The sequence below is a fragment of the Chelmon rostratus genome, chromosome 17 (genome assembly GCF_017976325.1).
Source record: "Chelmon rostratus isolate fCheRos1 chromosome 17, fCheRos1.pri, whole genome shotgun sequence".
Classification (NCBI taxonomy): Eukaryota; Metazoa; Chordata; class Actinopteri; order Chaetodontiformes; family Chaetodontidae; genus Chelmon; species Chelmon rostratus.
In genome coordinates, this window is record NC_055674.1 from 14,830,116 (window position 1) to 14,850,740 (window position 20,625).

The following is a 20,625-nucleotide window of genomic DNA, read 5'->3' on the forward strand; positions in this document are numbered from 1 at the left end:
TTAATACCTTTATTTGCCACAAGTACTAGAGTAAATGTACTTAGTTACTTTCCAGCACAGTTAAAGTGTTTGCAGCTAGAAATCACTGTTTTCACTAAAATCTTCTAAAACTTTTTCTCGTGTCACTGGCAGCAGCAGGACCTTACAAACATGGCTGCGCGCTGTGTCCACCGGAGAATCTCGAGCGTCACTGACGGAGAAAACCGAACCTGCCCGAGCAGCCGACTGTCAGTCTGGTGTGTAAACAAGGTCAGACACTGCAGCACGCAGACCAAACACTTCCTGCGCCGGCCGCCTGCTCGCTTTTTAACGCAACAGAAGCAGAAATCGTGTGTACCAGACCTCTGTGGAGACAGGTAAGCCGCGCGTCATGATCGACCGGGTTATTTGTGTTGTTGTGCAGGACGCACTGCAGGGACGAGTTGCTAGACATAACAAGAAACATGTACAAAAATACGACTTTCTGTCAAATGCATAGCTGTAGATAAATCAGTTTGCACCGCGTGTGAGGATTCGCACTGTATCTATAATCCCGGTTTGCCGCAAAGTCACACGGCTGTGTGTTTTACCTCCTGCGCAGTCATCAGCTGGCCTCTAACTGGGTCGCTCTCACGCTGCAGAAACTGCTTGGTCATGTTTTCCCACGACATTAATAATCCTTTCTGACGGAGCGTTTTCTTTTCAGTTGCCTTGCAGCTTGTTTTCTCTGCAGTTCCGTCATCTGTCAACTTACATATGCAACAATGTAGTTTGATATGTTCATTTTTGTGTGTGAATCAGCATTACTGAATGCATTGTACCAAAGCACATGAACCACATAAACAGATTATGTACATACAAAGAGCTGAGTGCTGCAGTTTGACTGAGCTGTGTGGACCTTTTGTTTTTTAATTAACCACATTGACTTAATTCATAGCCTAACCTGGACTGTTTATGGCTCTGTTTAATGATAAACACTAGTTTTGGAGCATTAAATGGGGGTGAGGTGACATGCATGTCCAGATTTATTTATGCAAGTGCAAATTTACCAACATCATCTCAGTCTGGGACGGCATGAAAGCCTGTGAAGACTGGTCGTCCCGACTGCTTCGGTGCCAACCAGGCACAGGCTTTGCTCACGTATTTCCTCTGCAGATGATGCTGGAGAGAAAGTGAGAGGGACGTAAAGAGAAAAGGAGCAAGACAGACAGAAAGAGAGAGAGAGAGACTAACCAAGGACACAGTCAGACGGCAGCTGAGGCATGACTGTGGCACTGCCAGTGTGCAGGGCCAGTCACGTTTCAGACCGCCTGCTTTTCCTGCTCGATTCTGCTCCAGTTAATGATCGCTGGTGTGTTCTGGCCTCTGATGTGACCTGAAAAACTTTGTGCTGGACCCTTGTGTCTCACCAGAGGCGCTTTCAATTTCTGGTGGCACAGACATGAACAACACACAGCTTTTAATAAGCTCTTGTGATCGCGCTCAGGTGTCATGTTTTCTGAAGGCCCATGTGAACTTTGCATCACGTGTTTAATGATTCACATGACATACTGGTGTTTTGCATTTAAACATTAGCGGTGTGCCAGTTCACAGGCTGACTGAATGCCAGCGGGCTGATGAGACTGTGTCAAGTCTCGGAGACGTAAACAGATATAGGCTGCAACACCTAAAATCAGGATTTTAACACTTACCCTTGAATATTTGAAGAAGCAGTGGTAAACTGCCTGATTTAACAAGTAACCTTCCATATAGCCACGTAGCTTGTGTACTAACATGTATTTGTATTATTCCTTGCAGGACCCTGCTACACACCAGCCAAGATGATGCAGTGTTTTCACTTCATGGTGGAGCCGGCCAAAACCTTAACGGCCAAGATAAAGGTATCAAGTTTTGGTGCAACACTCTGTGTTTAATGTACAAACCTGTTATTTTGGGTCACCTTCACACTTAAGTCGACAGCTGACATAACAGCATTTTTTTTTTTTTGTGCCGTGTGACTGCACGCATTTCTCCTATTCTGGTTGAATTTAATGAGAGAGCCACTGTGTGCAGAGTTGTTAGAGAGATGGGTCGAGGCAGGGAGTCTGGACGGGAGGGGTGTCTTTCTTTTCTGCTGACGGGAACAGAGCCACGATGTGCATTTTAATCAGGCTGAGTGACCACCTCCTTTTTAGTTTGACCTAATTACTCTCTAAGGCAGTTGTAAAAGCAGCACTTATGTCCCTTTTTTAATGACAACTCTTCCCTCTCCAAACGGTTTCCCACAGAAAATCCTTTCATTGTTTTTCAGGAATCACACAAGAGGGCGAAGAAGGAGAAGAGGGAGCCTCTGGATGAGGATCAGCTGTTTATTGTGGATCTGGCTAGAGATCTCAGCCGAGTGTGCCAGGTAACAGTTCACTCAAGAAACCAGGATTGTTTTCGACATGGGCGATCATTATGAGTTACAAACCATCTATTTCCTTTGTCCTTATTATCACAAATGTGGGGCCAGTAGACCACCAGGGTGTCTCTTTACCGCTCTGTCGTTCTATCACCAACCCCAGGTTTCTCTCTCTGTTTTGCCACTGCAGAGGTCAGCTGTCCTGGAGCACATCTGGAACCAGAATGACACCTGGCCCACCTCTCTCTGCAGGGCCTTCATCCTACAGTGGGCCTCCATGTTAGAGAGCAAGGTGCTTTTCTGAGTATAGGGACAGAATATCAGTGTGCTTACTCAAGGTGTAGAGACGTTTTTTCACTGAAGGCATTTATGTTTCTGCGTGCAGAAGAGGCCCATGCAGACAGATGGATGGCCCGAGATGGATGAGAGCAAACAGCCCGATCTGATTAACGAGCAGGACCTTCTGGAGGCCAAAACTGTGATCCTGAACTGGATCAAGGACCTGAGAGCTCAGCCTGAGGTGGGAAATATTCAAATTAGATTTCCTCCTCACGTGACTCTCGGAGAAACAAAAATGTACTCAATCGACACATTTTATTCACTTTGATTTCCTGCAGCAAAGTGTGTGGCCCGGGGAACCTGTGGCGAAGGTTCTGGAGGACCTGCAGTCCGCCTGGCGTTGGGGCCGCGCCCCCAATCTGCTGACCGCTATGGAGCTGGTTATGTGGACTTTAATGGTGCAGCGCCCAGATAAGGTAGGAGTGCATGTAACGATTCAGAGTATGCTTAACTCATTGTATACCAGCTGGTCATCGGTTTATGGTGCAGGTGTAATGCAAACCTGTTTGGGGCGTCCTTGCAGGACACCATACCGCAGCAGTGGCTCATGTGGAAGCAGAGGACTCAGAAGATTGGTTTGTAAATCAATACTGAATCAAGTTGCATTTTATTGTAAATCTGGAGACTCTCGTTTTCTTATGCGTTCTCTGTTATGTCCTTCCAGGTGCCATCTCCTACATTCCTCAGCCAGGTGAGTGATATACTACATATCAGTTTACACACTGAAAACCAGATACTTTACACTCACAGATTACACCACAGATCACTTGCAAATTATTTAAAGCCAAGACATACAATCAGATCCACTGGTTTACCTGAGTTATCAACATTACACAGCTCTTAGTGTGGACCACCTTCTCTTTGGCAAAACTATTTTTAATTGTGGTTGTGGGCTCAGTTGGGTACAGATGCACAACAAGTTTTCAGTCTCCCAAAATTTAATTGATGCAACGTTGTGATCTGCAGGATCTTTGTCTGGCGGCCGACAAAAAACAGGCAAATGAAAAAAATAAAAAAGACAGTAACACCCATATCTACATATTTACTATGCACAGAAAAATCACGTAATGTCCCAAAAAAGGACTGCAGCTTATTCCGGACACATTTTCAATATGTACGTGGGCTACGGTGCTTCCTTGAGGACATTATGTGTGTTATTCTGTGCACACAGGACTAAATCGTTTGGGGATTTCATCTTTTGCATGTAGATGTACAGTAGCCTCTTTTCGTTCACATGGACGTTTGCCTGGTGAAACGTTAAATGAGTGAAAATGTTGCGAGCTTTCAGCGGGAACAACCACCTCATCATCACATTATCCTCTTCATGGTCCTTTAATACTGGTGGTACAGCCTCTGTCTCCATACTGACGGCCTTCTGACTGTGTGTGATCAGCTGTTTGTGATCAGTCCTCTTGTTTTGCAGTGTGGGAGTGGATCACAGATGCTGCAGGTACAGTATTCATTTCATCAAAGCATTTATCTGTCTAATCTTTACCGAACCCGTCTTATGATTTAAACCTCTTACCTTCTCCCTCAAAGTTGAGGTGACTCTGGATCAGGACACAGCCAACCCTGATCTGCTCATCACTGACGAGAAGAGGATGCGCTGTGGCTTCGAGAGGAAGGATGTTCCCAACTACCACCAACGCTTCGACGGCTGGTGGTGCGCTGTCGGCCTGGAGGGCTTCAGCTCAGGCCGCCACTACTGGGAAGTGGAGGTGGGTGAGCGGGACTGGCGGCTGGGTGTGGCCAAAGAGTCGGCCCTGAGGAAAGGCTTTAAGTCCCTGAACACAGATACGGGTTACCTGACCCTGCGGCTGGAGAGGGGCACTGAGCTGAAGGCGCTGACGGTGCCCTTCACCGCCCTGCCGCCGGGCCTCATCCCCCGCAAGGTGGGCATCTACCTCGACTACGACCGCGGCCAGCTGTCCTTCTACGACGTGGACAAACACTTCCACATTTACACCTACAACGAGAGCTTCGCTGACAAGCTGTTCCCCTTGTTTGGCACGGTGGAGATCATCAAGGATCTGGTGATCAAGTCTCCAGCAGCTAAGACCCAGTGTCTCTGCCCCACACCCTGCCTCTGGGGATGAGTCTCCCTCTGCAACCCCTTCCTTTAAAATCCGATAGATATCATAATAAAGTCTAACAGATCAGGTTATATAATAATCACTGGGAGGAATCAGAGATCCTGATGTAAAAGACCATCATCGTGCTATTGAATAGCTCTGCTATGTGACCACTGCTGCTGCTTCAATGTGATCGTTGCAACCACTTCCTCACTTTAGAGCTATAGTGCTGCTGTTTGCTCACATACATGACGTATTTTCATATAATAAAAAGGAAGCTTATTGTATTAATGTAATGTAATGTGCAATATTAACCTCTGCAGTAAGAATGCATCTCTGTGAATAACAAATAAACCAAATCCATGTCTTACGTTTCGGTTTGCTTATTAGTGCATTAGACAATGCATAAGTGATCTGTATATATCACAGAAACCAGGAATCACTCTGCAGCCTGCACTAAAAAAACAGATGAATCTTAAGTTAGAAAGAGAAATCTGACCTCACAGCTGAAGTGTTCTGTCTGTGGTCAAATGAAGTCCCTGATAGGTCACAGTATCTTTGCTAAAGAAGCTCGTGGTGTCAGTTATCATCTGTTTCTCTCTCCTCGCCATTCCTCTTCAGCCTTTTCATCTCTCCTCTGTCTCAGTTGTGATTATGTCACATCCTTACCATGAAATATTTTTTCAAGCACACTGAAAGAAGCCACTTCTCTGCAGAGCATAAGGTGGAGGAGCATAGTAGGACAGAAATAGCACCCGAGCCTGTCACGTACCCGCCATCCAAGTGTGGTTCAAGCTTCATTTTCAATTCTAGTGAAGTTTCCGCAGTAGATGCCAAATATATCAAATATGTCGAGATGGAAATTTGGGGGGGGTGAAGAAAGCTTCACAGGACATCCACAGTGTTTCAGTTTAAGGATCACGCAGCTGCAATTAAATGTTGACACACATGTAGAATTTATATGTGTGAAAGTAAGTACGTTTACTTTACTATTGTATATATCCATAGTTTTGTGGTACTTTAAATTAACTTGAGCATTTCTATTTGTTTCTGGATTATTCAAATCCACCAAAGGAAAATATTGTACTCCGCACTCCTGCATAAAGAGTATTTTTACTTTTTATAAGTTATAGATATATTGTTCATAATACTTCATTAACTACTTTTATTTGAGTGATTTGAATGCAGGACTTACTTGCAATGAAGTATTCCTATGGTACTGTTTTCCTCATTGTGTAATGTAACTAAGTACATTTAATGAATGATGTTCGTCTGTACAATTTGGCTTGTATTTGTAGTTGTACATTAGTATTTTCATTCTATAGTACTTTGTGCTTCTACTCCACTACATTTGAAAGGCAAAAATTGTAGTTTTTACTCGATTACATTTAGTTAACTTGCAGATTCAGATTATCAATACAAAATATAAATCAACCCAGAAACTATGATGTGTTATTAACGGTTAAGATACACAGCAGTATATAAAGTACTTAAAATGAGACCCACCAACTGCAACACAGAGGTAATTAACACAGTAATGCTTCAATAATTATAATCCAGTAATAAAATAAATAGTATACAGAAATGGTTACTGTTACTGTTACTTGTAAAGGGACAATGCATGTTAAGAAAAGATGTGACAAGCAATAGTATTATTTATTTATAATTGTATTCTGATAAGTTCTCATCAGTCTGCACTGAACCAATCATAGGCTGAAGCATATGATCTCATGTTGTAAAATACACAAGTTCAAAGTGTGGAGGCAACTTAATGTGCATGTTATGAATTATACTCATGGAATATGGGAAATTGTAACTTCAAGACTTCTCACCACTCCTAGCACAAAATTTAGGATCACTGCTGTTCATTGTGCTCAAACAATGTACATCAGCCAAAAATAGATCACTATATTGGACTGATCTTGGTGTCTTTGAATAACACTCAGCCTGGCTGAACTCAGTATCCTCTAGCATAATCAAAGATCAGAGATCAAAGAGAAAACGGCAACAGTCCAAACTGGGAGTAATTGGGGGCATAAGTCATTAACAGCATAGAGGTGATACCATAATTTGTTCTTGTGTAGTATCTGTGGCAGCTGTCTGGGTGACAAAGATTTTTGTAAGAAGAACAGGGATTAACATGGCAAAACCCACACTGAGGATGGTGGCGGAGAGCGATGGGAGTGATCTCAAGGGACGGCAGCAAATATGTACCACTGAAGACAATTAAGTGTCTGGGTCAGAATGACCTGAGGGTAATTAAGGAACACGATGGTGTACAAAAACTGCTCAAAAAACAGGATTCAAGATGTGTGTGTTCCAAAAACAGCAAACACCCACTATTGTTTTCTTAAAAATGGGGAACAGGTTTTTACCCTGAAGTGATCTTTCTAGTCATAAACACAGCTGTCAGTCACCACCTGATATCCTTATAAAAACCTCTTACAGCAGTTGAAGTTACTCTCGAGACAACTCGGTTTGTCTGTTTTCTGTAGAGATGCAAACAAACCTGCGTGGAGGGAAGATTCTCCATCTAACTCGTTTATTGTGAGTCTACGTTCTTGTTTAAGTTCTCTTAAAATTCATTTAATTCTAACAGTCAGCCTTCAAACTGTCATTAGAATTGGGCAGGCTCATATTGCGAAGGAAACAATACACTAGAGGAGACAGAAAAGCACTGGGAAGCTCTGGAGCTGGAAGCTTGAGATCAAACTTCTAGTTCTTCTTGGGATCATCCTCTTCATCAACCAGAAGATGAAGAGGATCAACTTAACGAAGAAGGGGAACCCATGCCATACCACATGGGCCATCACAATCCCCTGCTCAAGTAGTCACACAAGTGAGACTCAGACACTGCAGAAATATAAAACTCAAGGATCACCCGAGGGGACCAGGCAGTGAAACATACTGCAGGATACATCCTCACCGTGGGGACATCATGTGCCACCAACCAGGGAAACCTGCTGCCAAGCCCCTTTTTGTGCAGGCAAACATGGCAGGATCCTTGTCAACCAATACTCATGATGCAAAGCCATTTAACAAGTATCACTCTGCCGCCAATTGCAACAGGTTTGGCACGTGACTGCTCCTTTCAGTCATAAACAGAACCGTCAACCACCACCCCAATATCTTTATAAAAATCCATCATACAGCAGTTCAACGTTGCTCTCCAGATAACTTGGTTGGCTTGTATGCTAATCCTTAATGAGATTTGTGGTGCATCACAATAGTCAGAGAGCAAAGTAATTTAATAACAGTCATCCTTCAAACGGTATCTGAGGAGGAAAACTCTATCACATGCGTAAGTAAAGTATCTGAGGGTTGTCCATATACTTTTGGCCATATATAGTTTCGTTTCCACAGAACGTTGCGCGTGTCCAACAGTTGTGATCAGCTGAAAGGCGTGTACCAGCTGGACCAATCAGAGAGCACGAACATACTCTTACAAATTATAGAAGAAATGTAATAAATTGTAATAAAAATAAATTATAACAAAGAAAGAAAGAAGAAGTTAAATAGACTGCAAGTCACATGAAAAAAAACTTAATTCTCAGTGTCAGCCTCTCGCGACTGTAATGATGTCATCGGCGTGCGACGGCGCCTGAGAGGTTTATATGAGTTCACTACGGAGATCCCGACGATGACAACAACTTTAAAACAAGCTTTAAAAACCCACTTTGGGTTCGACAGCTTCAGGTCTAAACTACAGGAAGATGTTGTCAAAGCGGTCATCAGAGGTAAGAGCGCGGACAGTCTGTTTATCTGCCGTGTTAGTTTATCTCTGTGCTAACTAGCAGACGTTAGCTGGCGTCTAGCAACGGACAACCGGCAAACTTAACTGACGTTTTCATCTGTGAATGTGAGGCTCAGTCTGGGTTACCTCTCACAGGTAGCGCTGTGACAGACCGAGAGGTGTGTAGCTCGGTGGTGACTGGTGTTGTCTTTCTGTAGGTGACAGGGATGTGTTTGTGTGCATGCCTACTGGAGCAGGAAAGTCCCTCTGCTACCAGCTGCCCGCAGTTCTGGCTGAGGGCATTACTCTGGTTATATCCCCGCTAATCGCTCTCATTCAGGTCAGTCTCTGATTGTACTGCTCCAGTGCAAACACTTCAAATACACGCAAGGTGTTGTGTGCTTATCCCATCACCTGTTTCTCCTCAGGACCAAGTGGACCGCCTGAAGGGTCTGAACATCCCTGCCTGCTCCATCAACTCCAAGCTTCCAGCAGGCGAGCGCCGTCTGATCCTGGCTGACTTAGGGAGCAGCAGCCCCAAGCTGAAGCTGCTCTACATCACTCCGGAGATGGTGGCCTCTCCCTCGTTCCAGCCCTGCCTGACGGACCTGTGCTCGCGGGGTCTGCTCTCCTACCTGGCTGTGGACGAGGCTCACTGCGTCTCCCAGTGGGGGCACGATTTCAGGCCAGACTACCTCAAACTGGGTGGGCTGCGTGCTCGCATGCCAGGCGTCCCCTGTCTGGCCCTGACGGCGACAGCGCCTAAGAATGTACAGGAGGACATTGTTCAGTCCCTGAGGCTGTGCTCGCCGCTGTCTTTTCTCACACCTGTCTTCCGCAGTAACTTGCACTATGATGTGATCTTCAGGGAGATGCTGCCAAACCCCTACGTCCACCTCCACGCCTTCATCAAAAAGGCGCTGGCACTGGACAGCGGGTCCAGTGGACAGGTTGGTAGACTTGACTCTTTGAGGAGGTGGGGTTGTTTGTGCAGAACTACTCCTTTGCTCCCTTCTTTAAACATTTATATTGAAATTATGTTGGAGCGGTAGGCAAAGAAAAGCTATAGCTAAATAAGAAGAGCCCTAAGTTTGTGGATTTGAGCAAAACAAAGCCTTTGAAATACTTGTTTTTTTTTATTTTGATACTTTGCATAAAATATTGATGCCAACATTTTTGTAGTTTTACTTAACTAAAAGATCTGAATGCTTTTTCCACCACTAGTATTACTACTTTTACTCAGACATCTTAGCACACAGGGGTGTCCATATACTTTTGGCCATATAGTGCAGCACTTGCAGTGAGTCTCAAAAAGGTGTGACAAAGCCACTTTCTGTCAGTTTAGAGCCGATTCTGTTACCTGAATTTGGATATCTGCCCATACAGATACTGATATCTATATAATGAGAATTTCATAGAGTTAAAAGGCAAACTGACAACTCCTTCATAAGGTTTTCATTGAAATGAAAGTGCAAGAAGAAGCAGGCTATGGAATGTGGATCGGTATGCAGATCTGTGACGTCTATCCGATATCTAATGAGTGAATTGCCTCAGTATCAGTATAAGATCTTTACAAACATTTTCAACTGTAAAAGTTTTAATGATCTATATAAAAATGTGTATGTAATATGCACTGATACATCATTATCTGACTTTTCTAAACTCTCAAATATCATTATTTGTACCTGCTTCATTTTTTAATGTGGCATAAAAATCATTACCTGTCAATCTGTGACGAACCAATCTTAGCTGATTATTTCCCTTGAATACGAGCGTAAGAGCTGGTTTCTTTAACCTGCTGTATGTAATATGTGTGAACAGGGCTGTGGGATTGTGTACTGTCGGACCAGGGAAAGCTGTGAAACTGTGGCTTACCAGCTGACCAAGCTTGGAGTCTTGGCCAAGGCTTACCATGCAGGTTAGACTTTTTTCCACCGTGTAGGTTGTAGGATTGGAAAACACAGAAAGATTTGGGGTCAAGTGTTTGACTTCTGCTTATGTACTGCAGGTCTGAAGGCAGGAGATCGCACAGAGGTCCAAAATGAGTGGATGCAGGAGAAGGTTCTGGTTATCGTAGCCACCATCAGCTTTGGGATGGGAGTAGACAAGGCCAATGTCAGGTGAAGCTATGAGGTTTAGCCATATTCTTTTTTAATGGCTGCTTATTTTGTTTATATGTGCTAATGTTTTTGTTAATCCTGCAGGTTCGTAGCTCATTGGAACCTGGCTAAGTCCCTGGCAAGTTACTACCAAGAGTCTGGGCGAGCTGGGAGGGACGGACTGCCCTCCTCCTGTCGCACATACTACTCTCCGAAAGATTCGGAGCAAATGAACTTTCTCATCCGCAAGGAGGTCGGCCGCAGACAGGTCAGCTCAAATGCATGAGAACTCAAAATGTTAGGAGCTCCTATAAATAGAAGTCAGCATCACTTTAAGGTTTGTGAACATTTTGCAAACTTGCCTGCAGGAAAAACGTGGCTCTGCAAAGGAGAGTGACAAAGCAGCCATTACAGACTTTGAAGCCATGGTGTCGTTCTGTATGCAAGAAGCGTAAGTAAAAGTGTTCAGAGTGCATATGCATGAAAGTCTCATTTGTTTATTTCATACAAATCACACCATTACATAATCCACCTGTTGCACAGATATAACGTGCAGTTTTACACATGAAACATAACTTTCATCATACGCTGTGCTTTTCAAAATACAATCAGAGTCCATTTCAGTTTGTGTCCAGCAGAGGGCAGTCTTGATCTCACTTTGAGACTTTGTTGTGAAGTGTCAGGGAACACTTTCAGGTTTGAGAACAGCTTCCCCTGAGGAGGATCATATGTAACTAAGTCTGACTGCCAATTCTCATTCCCTGAGAATGACACATAGCTAAGTTTAGAAAAACATTAATGAACCAGCTTGACTTCCTTTTCCTATCTCACCGTGCAGCTTTTAAATGATTCCACACATTTTTACAGCTCATATTCCATGTGTTCCCCGCATTATTAAAGATACTTTGGGTTTGCCCCACCTTGTCAGGGTCAGGTCAGGGCTGGTGTTGTTGCTCTGTAAAGCGCATGGATGCCCCAAAGAATGCAGGTTCTCCTGAAAATCGGGCAGCTGTAGCAGGTGTGTTCAGCAGCCAGTCGGGACGTCCTCCTCTGTGTTTGTCAGGTGCTTTGTTGGGTTGGGCTCCTCTAGTGTCACTGAACACAACCTGTACGAGGCTTCACCGCTCACTGAAATCTGTCTGTTGATTATATTACCATGACTCTCGGGGACGTTTTGCACCGTGCCCTGTTAGGTTTGCTCAAATGTTTGACCCCTTCGTCTTGGTTTTGCGACAGCAGCAGCAGCTCACGCAGGTCAGCACCGTCATGAGCAGGACCACCACTGCAGTAGAGCAAATAAAAACAGCATTATGATCAGCTCACAATCTAAAAAAAATAGTAGTAGTAGAGCGGAGACTCACAGATGAAGGTTAGGAGGATGAAGAAAGCTCCCAGCTCGACAGGGCTGGCGTTGGGCAGACCCTGCAGCTTGACCCATATCTTGTTCAGGAGGTCCAGCGTCTCCTGTTTGGCATCCATCCTAGTGAGGCAAAAACAAGGGTGGAGGCACTTACAGTGAAATGGTCATGCTTGAGTTTAGTTTACACAGGATCTCATTTATTAACCTGTGTTCGGTGTCACCAGGATATAACTCCTGTTGCTTGTTACTGACACCCTGAGTGGGTGAGACGGCATCGCTGTTGTGTTGACACAAGCACATAACTTTGAGCTTTTTATCTATGGACGTGATAAAGTGCTGTTTAACAGTTTCTCAGTCTGTGGTTCCCTTTTTTGAGAGAAAGTGGTGAGTAGAGAAAGGCGCAGATGTAGAGCGAGTGATTTATCTATCCAAGAGTGAGTCTGAAAGTGAATCTGTTATCAGGGTAATGATACAGTGGGTGGTGCGGGGGTTTAAGGTGTTAACCCTCTGTCAGGCTTGCTACATAACAACAGGGTTCAGATGAGATGGCTTCCCTGACAGCTGTCTCATTGTGTGTAATGTGTATAGACTGTAATGTGTTTTTAATGGGTGGTGCTCAAGAGTCAAGTTCTGTGTGATTTACTGTTGACTGTGTTATTGTGCTCTACAGTAACTGAAATGGGTGTGACAGTTTGTGGGTTCAGCTCTTTCCTGGTTTTGGAAGCCACAGTTTGCTGCACTGGGTTGGAATAAACAGTATAAAATAATAGCAACACTGTATAACAGAATAATGTTCGTTACATTGTTAAAGGAATAGTTTGACAGTTGCACTGAGAGTTAGATGAGAGGATTGATACCACTGTTGTGTGCGTGCGACATGTAGCTGCAGCCAGCAGCAGACTAGCTTAGCTTAGCACAAAGAGTGGAGACAGGGGGGAATTGTTAGCCTGGCTCTGTCCCATGGCACCAGCACCCCTAAAGCTCAATAATTAACACATTATGTCTATTGTTTTCAACGGGTGTAAAAATGACAATTCACTGTTTGCAGTGTTTTATAGTTCTGATTATTTCTGCACTGGCAACAGAAACTTCCTGCACCACCACCGGTTGCCTGGCGACTGGTTCTGGCTAAGAAAAAGTCCATCACATAACAAAATGGCAAAGTTTTTGTACAGATTAAAGAAACAAGTGTTAACAAGTCTTAATTACTGAACGTTAGAGGCAGTGGTAGGCACACACAGTTAGGCTAGCTGTTTACCTGTTTCCAATATTTGCTGTTAGCACTGCTAAACTAAGCTAACTGACTGCATGGAAGCAATTTCTGAAAATGTTAAAAACATTCCTTAAAGGGTCAAAAAAAGGCTTTTATGTTATTTGGTCCCAAAAATCCGAGCGTTGTTGTGCTGTGTTGCTTTGCCCTCTAAATAAGTTGAATTTATTGTCTCCATTGTGTCCTAATGTCAGCTGTTAGAATAAACCTTCTGTGTTTCCCAGCAAAGGGCTGGTAAACACTGAATCAGCACCTCGATAAAACAGTTTAAACTGAATATTTGAACCTTCATGAAGCTGAGATTTGTTGCAGGGCTGCTGTATGTAGTAGCTACACTGCATACCTAGCACTGAGTGCTACTGAATGTTTTCATGCTGTCTTGTGCATGGAAGCAGCCTATTTTAATGCAGCAGAATTCAAACCTTTTGAGGTGGAGTTTGAGATTTACCATCATGCAGATGACAACCCCCAGGCTGTCAACATATCAAGGTATTTAGCTAGTGAGGCAGATGACCCTGATTGATTTCTCCACAGTCCCTGCTTGGTGGGTGTTAATTTTAAACCCTGTTTATATCCTTTTTAGAATATTAAATTCATGCTTAAAATTGCTTTGATCTGTAGTAGACAAACATTTGTGGCACTTTTCCTTTTGATCTGACTTTTTCTCTTATATTTTTCTCACCAAGTCCAGACTTTAACCCATAAACTCTGTGTTTTAGTGATGACCATGATCATTTACAGGTTTTGTTCATACAGTGAAAAACTCCTCAGATATTCAGCTGTTCAAGATGCCATTTTTATAACAACAGTTACCCAGCATTCTTATTTCAATATGTTAACTAATCTTATCTTAACTTTCCAGCATATATTTGCACCTAACTAGTCTTTGCTAACGATTTCTGAGTGCATTCTTCACATTCTTCTCAGCCTGGAGTATTTCTGAGGTGCTTCGCCTCTCAAACTGCACATGCACAGGCACACTCACGGTGAAAGGCGCTTACCTGTGAGAGTCTTTGTTGCTCCACACACTCAACCCAGCCCAGACTGAGTGGCAAAAAATGTACAAGGCAGAAGTGAGCAGACCAGTTGATGAGGCGGAGAAGGCAGGTAACTCCTTCAGGGGAGAAATCTCATCACTGAGTCTTTATTTGTTGCTGAAACGTGCAGTGCGTCATCCAGAGGAGGAGTCCTCAGATAAGCAGATGGAGATCAGCAGTCAGGTCGAGGTTCGGGTTACGAGGGATAATTCCTCAAAGAAATCCCATTCATTGCTTCTCTGTCCACCTTCGTGCTCCTCTTTCTTTTCCTTTGGTCCTCAGGTTTGTTGCTCTTCTCTTCCTCTTCTTCCTCTTTTGGTGTTGAAACATGCAGAGTAGTTATTTGCTGTGCCTTACTTTAGTTTGTCTGCCTCCAGGGCTGTTTTCTCCTCTCTGGGAGTGACTCTTCACAGAGTCTTGTGTGCCTGTCTGCCTTTCCCCACCTCCTCTCGTCAATCCCTCTTTCACGGCTGTGCAGACAGCGTTTCCATTTCCAGCATGGTAGTTGGTATGTTGTTGAAGTGGCTACTCTAATGTACTGGTTCCCAAACAGACTCTATGTGTGTTTGCTCGTGTGTGTGGCTGTGTGAATATTGCCTGTTACATAATACTGGATACAGAAGTGTGAGGCCGTTTTTTATTTAAGAACTCACGTCTGAAGCTGGGATTGTAATAAGAAACATACAATGTAGGAAGAAGGTGAGCTCTCGTTCCAAATGAAAAGAATATTGTGTTTAAAAAGCATGAAATTGTAGGAAAATAAGAAAAACGACCTTCTTATTAGGAGTACATGAGGAAAGAAGTTATTACAAAGGCTAATAGGTCTACGTTTAGCTTTGTGATTTTCAGACAGTATTTGTTTTTTTATGTGATAAGGGATCCCTGTTTCATAACAGATTCATTGATCATAGTCGTGTGTGACGGTTGCACAATAGATGATAGATCAATGACACACTAGATGGTCAGTGTACGATGGAGAGGTGTTTGCTGTGTGCTCAAAAACATCGTCAGGCTCTAAATGCGCACTTTAAGATGTAAACAACTTCAGGCTGTGTTGCGTGTGTATCGCTCGCCTGTCCTGACATGCCAGTTCAGTTTTTAATAAGCCGTGTTTCTCATCTTCCCACCAGTTGTCGCCATGCCACCATCTCCAAGTTCTTTGGGGACAAGACGCCAAACTGTGCAAAAGCCTGCGACTACTGTCAGAACCCCAAAGTTGTACGAGCCCAGCTGGAGAGGGCGGCCGCACTCAGCACCAAGACTGAAGCTCAGAGCAAAGAGCCCAGAGGCCCGTTCGGCTTCCAGTCGGACCTTTACGGAGGAGGAAAGAAGGGCTACGGCTTTGAGAGGCAGGACGACTTTAGTGACGCTCTCTGAAACATTTGATTGTCCGACTTGTGTAACGTAAAGTAACGGTGAACCCGTGGACTGACGCTGACATCACACCTTTTGCAGGTATGATGAAGGGGACGGCAGCGGTGAAGATGATGCAGCACAGAGGAAAAAGGAGTTTTCTGACATCTTCAAAAAGCAGATGAAACTTCGGAAGGTGAATCATAGTCACCAACGCACGCAAACTGTAGAATTGTTTATTTTCTTCAAGTAGAAAAACATGCAGTGTTTGAGTCTTCGGACATCTGCTGGCCAGCTGTTGGCAGCAGGAAGGTATGAGGCTGCTGAGGCCCATGTACGTGAGGCTTGAGGTAAATCTCTCCCACATGTTCGGTGGTGCGACGCTGAAGTAAAAGTATTCCTCTGCAGGTCCGAGTCGAGCTTCTCCGGTTTACAACAGCAATAAAAGCAGGAATGCCATTATTGTAAAATCGTGGAGAGACATGGGCAACAAATAAAAGTTTAGGAGACGTGGTGATGGAAAGGAGGCCGCTGACACTCCCATCACACACCATTCACAAGTGCATTTAATCTCTTATTGATCTACCAGCTTACAGTGATATTCCCCACAAACACATATTTTTGTAAGATTGTTTGGACGATACTGAGCAATGTTTGGACAGGTGTGAGATAGATTATTCTGTGAAGTGGATTAAGAATATGACGTGCAGACAAAACTGTTTCTGCTATAAAAGCTGCTGTGAATCAGTCGTACTCCGACTAAGTTCAAGCTGACCACAGCTGCTGATTTAAAGCCATTCTGTAGATGATAAAGGGTCTGCTGCAAACCCAACAGATGCATTTATTTATTTTACTACTTTTTGGGGGCATTTTGGCCTTTATTTGATTGTGCCAGTAGAAAGATGACAGGAAACGAAAGAGGTAGGGAGACAACAAAGGTGTGTCACTTCTACTTCTCTGATAGTGACTTTGTTTTAGTGAATGTTCAGAGAATTAACTTCTGTCTGTGCCCGTGTTTCTGTAGGGAGGTGATGGGCCGAGGGAAGACTTCGTTCCTCCAGGTAATGTCGAGAAGAATACATTCTGAATGTGTCCGGGCTCATCAGCGCTGTCATATAACCGCTGTGTCCTGCTGTTTAGATGCTGACTGCCCACTCAGAGAGGCCAGCAGCCAGAGGATCCCCAGGCTCACTGTGAAGGTAAAGCACAGCACTCGAACACATTCCTCACGCCCGCTGCACTCATTTACACGTCCGCAGGAAGTCAGCCACTCATGTGTCACAGCCACACTATTGATGTAAATTACAGTGCATATACAGCAGCTGAATACAGCACAGCAGATGAGAATACAATGCTGCCGCTCAGGCTCGTCTGTGTATTGCAGTGCAACATTTTGTCCAGTAAAGTAGCTTCACTATCCGAATCCTCGGCATCGTCAGCCCATCATGGTGAACTATTTTACAGACACAAAACATACTAAGATGCAAAGATGTTTCTTTATGATTCATGCAGCTAAAACACTTTTGAGCATTTCTGAGCACAAGGATGTAAGATTTTATTCATGTTAGCATTTTCTGTGAGACTGCAGCAACATTTCCCTCTTTTCATTGGTTTATCACTGAATATGATGAACCGTAGATAAAGTATATATTCTGTTTCAGGCCAGAGAGCACTGCCTGTGCCTCTTGCAGGAGGCATTACATGGCCACCAGGGGGCAGAGGATGCATTCAAGTAAGAGTGCAGACATGCGCTTCAAACATCGTTCCCATGCATAGTTGACTTCCTGCAGAAATGTCGCTCTACATTGTCTTTCATGTCTCCCTCGTCTCTCAGTTGTGACACCCTGTCTTTAGCGGTGGATATCGAACACGAGGTCTTCAAGAGCAGCAAGTCCTCCAACTTGTACAAAGCGTCCATCCTGAAGAAGGTGACTCCTGGCTGCTCCGCCTGTCACAGCATCACTGGTAGAAAATATATTGCTGAACTCGTGTCTTGTTTTAAAGGTGTCAGAGATGAAGAAGGAAGCACCTGCTTCCACCGGAGGAGAAAGTGACAAGACTAACAGCAGCAGTGGGTCCAAAGAAACTGAGTCAAAACTCAACGAGGGAGCATCCTCCTCTTCCTCCTCCTCCTTGTCTGAGGAGCTGCAGGGATTCACATCTGCATCAGAGATCTACTCTGTAAGATACTCTTTACTACACATTTGCTGTTTTGGGTTCCTGGGGCTGCAGACTGTCTAGATGTAAACAAATGTTCTCTTTGTTCTTCCTTTTCCTTATTCCTCCAGATGAAGCGTAAGAGGGTGGGGGCAGGCCAGAGGGGCTCGTCCAACCCCTTCCTGACTGCAAAGGATCTGCTGAAGCCCTCTGAGTTGGAGGCTATGTCTAACAAAGGGACGGAGAGCGGGGGATTTTACAACGACAGCTCTGGAGGCTCTGGAGAGGCAAACAGAGATGCACCTTCGGCCGTAACGTCTTCCATCAGAGCCAGAGCAAATGCCGCCGCTGCTTCCCTGAACAGCCCGACGAAGGCCGGCAGAGCCATGAGCAAGAAGCAGCAGAAACTCGCGGAAGCAGCAAAGAGTTCCCGCAACATATCCCTGTACTTTGCGAAGAAACAAACATCGGCAAAAAGCCAGGAGGAGGAAGAGGGGGGACTTGATGCTATGTTATCTCATACTACTGCTGTGGTCCCTCAAGAAAACAGTAGCCAGCAGGAACAGTCACCCGTCGCTGCGGAGGCTGTGGAGGTCAGCCCTGTGGAGGCAGAGACTCAGGACGTGATCCAGGTGATCCAAGAAGAGAGTAAAACAGAGGTTATAGTTATACCAGATGAAGAAGAGGAAGAAAACCTTAAAACGTTTGAGCTGGAGCGGGTTCAAGACACAGCTAAAGAGTCCAAGACAGAGTAAGAGATGTTCAGTGCAGCATTTTAAGATGATGGAAAAGTCTTCTTCTCCAAACGCTGACATTATTCTCTCTCACACAGACAAAACAAACCAGAAAAAGAAGCTGCAGCACCTCTAATATCAGGGGTAAGTGTCTGCTTCCTGTCCAGTCTTTAAGATTTATTCCTGCTCAATGACTGATGGTACGTGTGTGTGTGTGTCTCCAGCTGACAGATATGAAAGTGAACAGAGAGTCGCCTCCCCCAGCGAAGCGCAGACGCCCCGCGGACGGCCACAGCAGGAGAGTCACCTTCAACCCTAATGTGCAGGAGAGGGCCCTGCACCCCGTGAATGAGCCGCCCAAGCCTGTGACCCTGAAGGAGGCAGCTGATATCGTGGTCCACTACCTGGACCCCTTTTACACACAGGGAAAGTTTGCGACCAAGGTGAGAGAGGCGAGCGTCTCAACGTGTCAAGTCTGCAGAGACAGCAGCGGGAAATGAAAAGTCTCGCTTGTTTTTCCGAGGTATTCTCAGCGGTTGCTCTTTTTTCGGTTGCAGGAGCTGTTTAAGTCCTTCGCCCGCTACTTGTCTCACCTTCTCGCAGAGGGGAGGAGTCGGGGGAAAGGCCAAGGTAAGCAGGAGATCAGTGGTCTGAGACGTGTGCCGCGCTGCATGCGGCGGGCTCCTCTCTAACGCTCGTCTCTGCGTCCGCAGTTAAAGCAGAAGCCAAGGCGCTCATCAAGAAGTTCTTCAGCAGAGTCAAGCGCTGCGAGAGCGAGGCAGACTGGAAGCACCTGAAAAGGCCGCACAGCTGCGAAACCACGGAGAACAAGGAATGATGGGAAGGGGAATGTAGCCATTTCTAGGGTCAAACCCTTCCTCTTTGTCAGTGCCTAAGCTTCCCCTGTTCCGGTGATAAAGGGCTTCGCCACATATGCCTGCCGACCAGATTTACGGTTGATTTGCTGCTAGAGTTCTGCTGTTTTCAGGCCCGTTGCTGCTACAGTAGCTTAAAAAATAAATAAAAGCAATAACGTGGACTATTAAAGGCCAAGAGAGCAGAGGGAAAACTGTGCATACTAAAAAAAATTTTTTCTTTATGTTTCAGCCCATTTACTGGAAATTGTGTCTCTTGACGTTACTGATGACCAATATGTGGTTTTAAATGGACTCTCCTCTAAAGGCAGAAATTGGTGTTCATTCATTTCACTGAAGTGTGGAGCTTTGTGATCCTGCACTCTTCTTTTATTCATGTCCGCAGTTAAACCTAAAACATGTTTCAAGTCTCGGCAAGTTGATTTACACACTGAGCTGAAATGAATGGAAACCAGAGGCCCCTGGGAATAAACCACACTGAGTGTCTACAGCCATGCTAGCAGCTACGTGAGGTATTTGGAGCTTAATGCTAATGTCAGCATGCTAACATGCTCACAGTGACACGAACACGCTCATGTGCTCAACAGCACTGAACAGAAAGTACAGCTGAGTCTGCTGGGAATGATGTTTGGCCGTAAACCAAAGCATTGGTCACAGTGAAATTTTGACTGCTAGGTGAAAAGTCAGTGGATCACCACAGCCATTAGGGTTCATCCTCTGGGGACCACGTGATTTCATGGCAATCTAACAAACGGTTGTTGAGATATTTCATCTGGACCAAAGTGGTGGACTGACCAACAGAGCAGCTGATATTTCCTCTGACAACAGCATGGTGTGGTAGAAAGTGTTGACAGTAATGTGAAGAATACAGAATTTGAAGTAAATGGAGATATATATATATATATATATATATATATATATATATATATATATATATATATATATATATATATATATAAATACAAGAACAGTGGAACAAAGTTTTAATATTGAATGTAAAGCAGACGGTTCTGTGTTGTGGGAGCCTGATAGATATTTTTACTACTGCTACATATGTTTGTGTTTGGCTGCTGAACTGCAGAACGAGAAACTAAGTAAATGGACATAAATGACATAGTGTATGAGGTAAAACTGTCCTGTTTTGTGTGTTTAAAACTAAATGCAGTTTTGTTTTCGGTTATGTCTCCTTTGCAGAATACTGTTGTTTTTTTTAGTAACGATGAGGGAAATGTTC

At 44.4% G+C, this 20,625-nt stretch overlaps 2 protein-coding genes and 1 long non-coding RNA gene across 3 annotated transcripts; 2 read left to right on the plus strand and 1 right to left on the minus strand.

Moving 5' to 3' along the window:
* Positions 1 to 241: 241 nt before the first annotated feature.
* Positions 242 to 5,131, plus strand: si:ch211-120g10.1 (butyrophilin subfamily 3 member A3). The gene is made up of 10 exons (XM_041957692.1): positions 242 to 356; positions 1,777 to 1,859; positions 2,270 to 2,368; positions 2,553 to 2,654; positions 2,748 to 2,882; positions 2,980 to 3,117; positions 3,225 to 3,276; positions 3,366 to 3,392; positions 4,125 to 4,151; positions 4,241 to 5,131. Exons 2-10 carry the CDS (start codon positions 1,800 to 1,802, stop codon positions 4,795 to 4,797), a joined length of 1,197 nt encoding a protein of 398 aa, XP_041813626.1. The 5' UTR covers positions 242 to 356; positions 1,777 to 1,799; the 3' UTR covers positions 4,798 to 5,131.
* A 3,243-nt stretch (positions 5,132 to 8,374) lies between these two features.
* On the plus strand, positions 8,375 to 20,289 carry recql5 (RecQ helicase-like 5). The gene is made up of 19 exons (XM_041957643.1): positions 8,375 to 8,510; positions 8,725 to 8,846; positions 8,935 to 9,456; positions 10,328 to 10,424; positions 10,515 to 10,626; positions 10,711 to 10,873; positions 10,974 to 11,056; positions 15,403 to 15,621; positions 15,728 to 15,821; positions 16,650 to 16,686; positions 16,766 to 16,824; positions 17,287 to 17,357; positions 17,460 to 17,553; positions 17,630 to 17,806; positions 17,914 to 18,533; positions 18,615 to 18,660; positions 18,741 to 18,959; positions 19,074 to 19,146; positions 19,230 to 20,289. The coding sequence occupies exons 1-19, from the start codon at positions 8,414 to 8,416 to the stop codon at positions 19,352 to 19,354; spliced, it is 3,030 nt and encodes a 1,009-aa protein (XP_041813577.1). The 5' UTR covers positions 8,375 to 8,413; the 3' UTR covers positions 19,355 to 20,289.
* LOC121621250 lies at positions 11,091 to 14,645 on the minus strand. Its single transcript, XR_006007618.1, has 3 exons — positions 14,237 to 14,645; positions 11,967 to 12,085; positions 11,091 to 11,887 (listed from the first exon to the last, which is right to left on the minus strand). It is a non-coding gene; the product is annotated as an uncharacterized LOC121621250 (long non-coding RNA).
* Positions 20,290 to 20,625: the final 336 nt, after the last annotated feature.

Excerpts from the sequence above, each read along its gene's own strand:
- recql5 (XM_041957643.1), top strand. The coding sequence starts at position 8,414 with ATGACAACAACTTTAAAACAAGCTTTAAAAACCCACTTTGGGTTCGAC. Across the intron at positions 10,425-10,514 it reads GGCCAAGGCTTACCATGCAG|GTCTGAAGGCAGGAGATCGC; the intron begins GTTAGACTTTTT and ends TATGTACTGCAG. Across the intron at positions 18,960-19,073 it reads AGGGAAAGTTTGCGACCAAG|GAGCTGTTTAAGTCCTTCGC; the intron begins GTGAGAGAGGCG and ends TTTCGGTTGCAG.
- si:ch211-120g10.1 (XM_041957692.1), top strand. The coding sequence starts at position 1,800 with ATGATGCAGTGTTTTCACTTCATGGTGGAGCCGGCCAAAACCTTAACG. Across the intron at positions 2,369-2,552 it reads ATCTCAGCCGAGTGTGCCAG|AGGTCAGCTGTCCTGGAGCA; the intron begins GTAACAGTTCAC and ends TTGCCACTGCAG. Across the intron at positions 2,883-2,979 it reads ACCTGAGAGCTCAGCCTGAG|CAAAGTGTGTGGCCCGGGGA; the intron begins GTGGGAAATATT and ends GATTTCCTGCAG.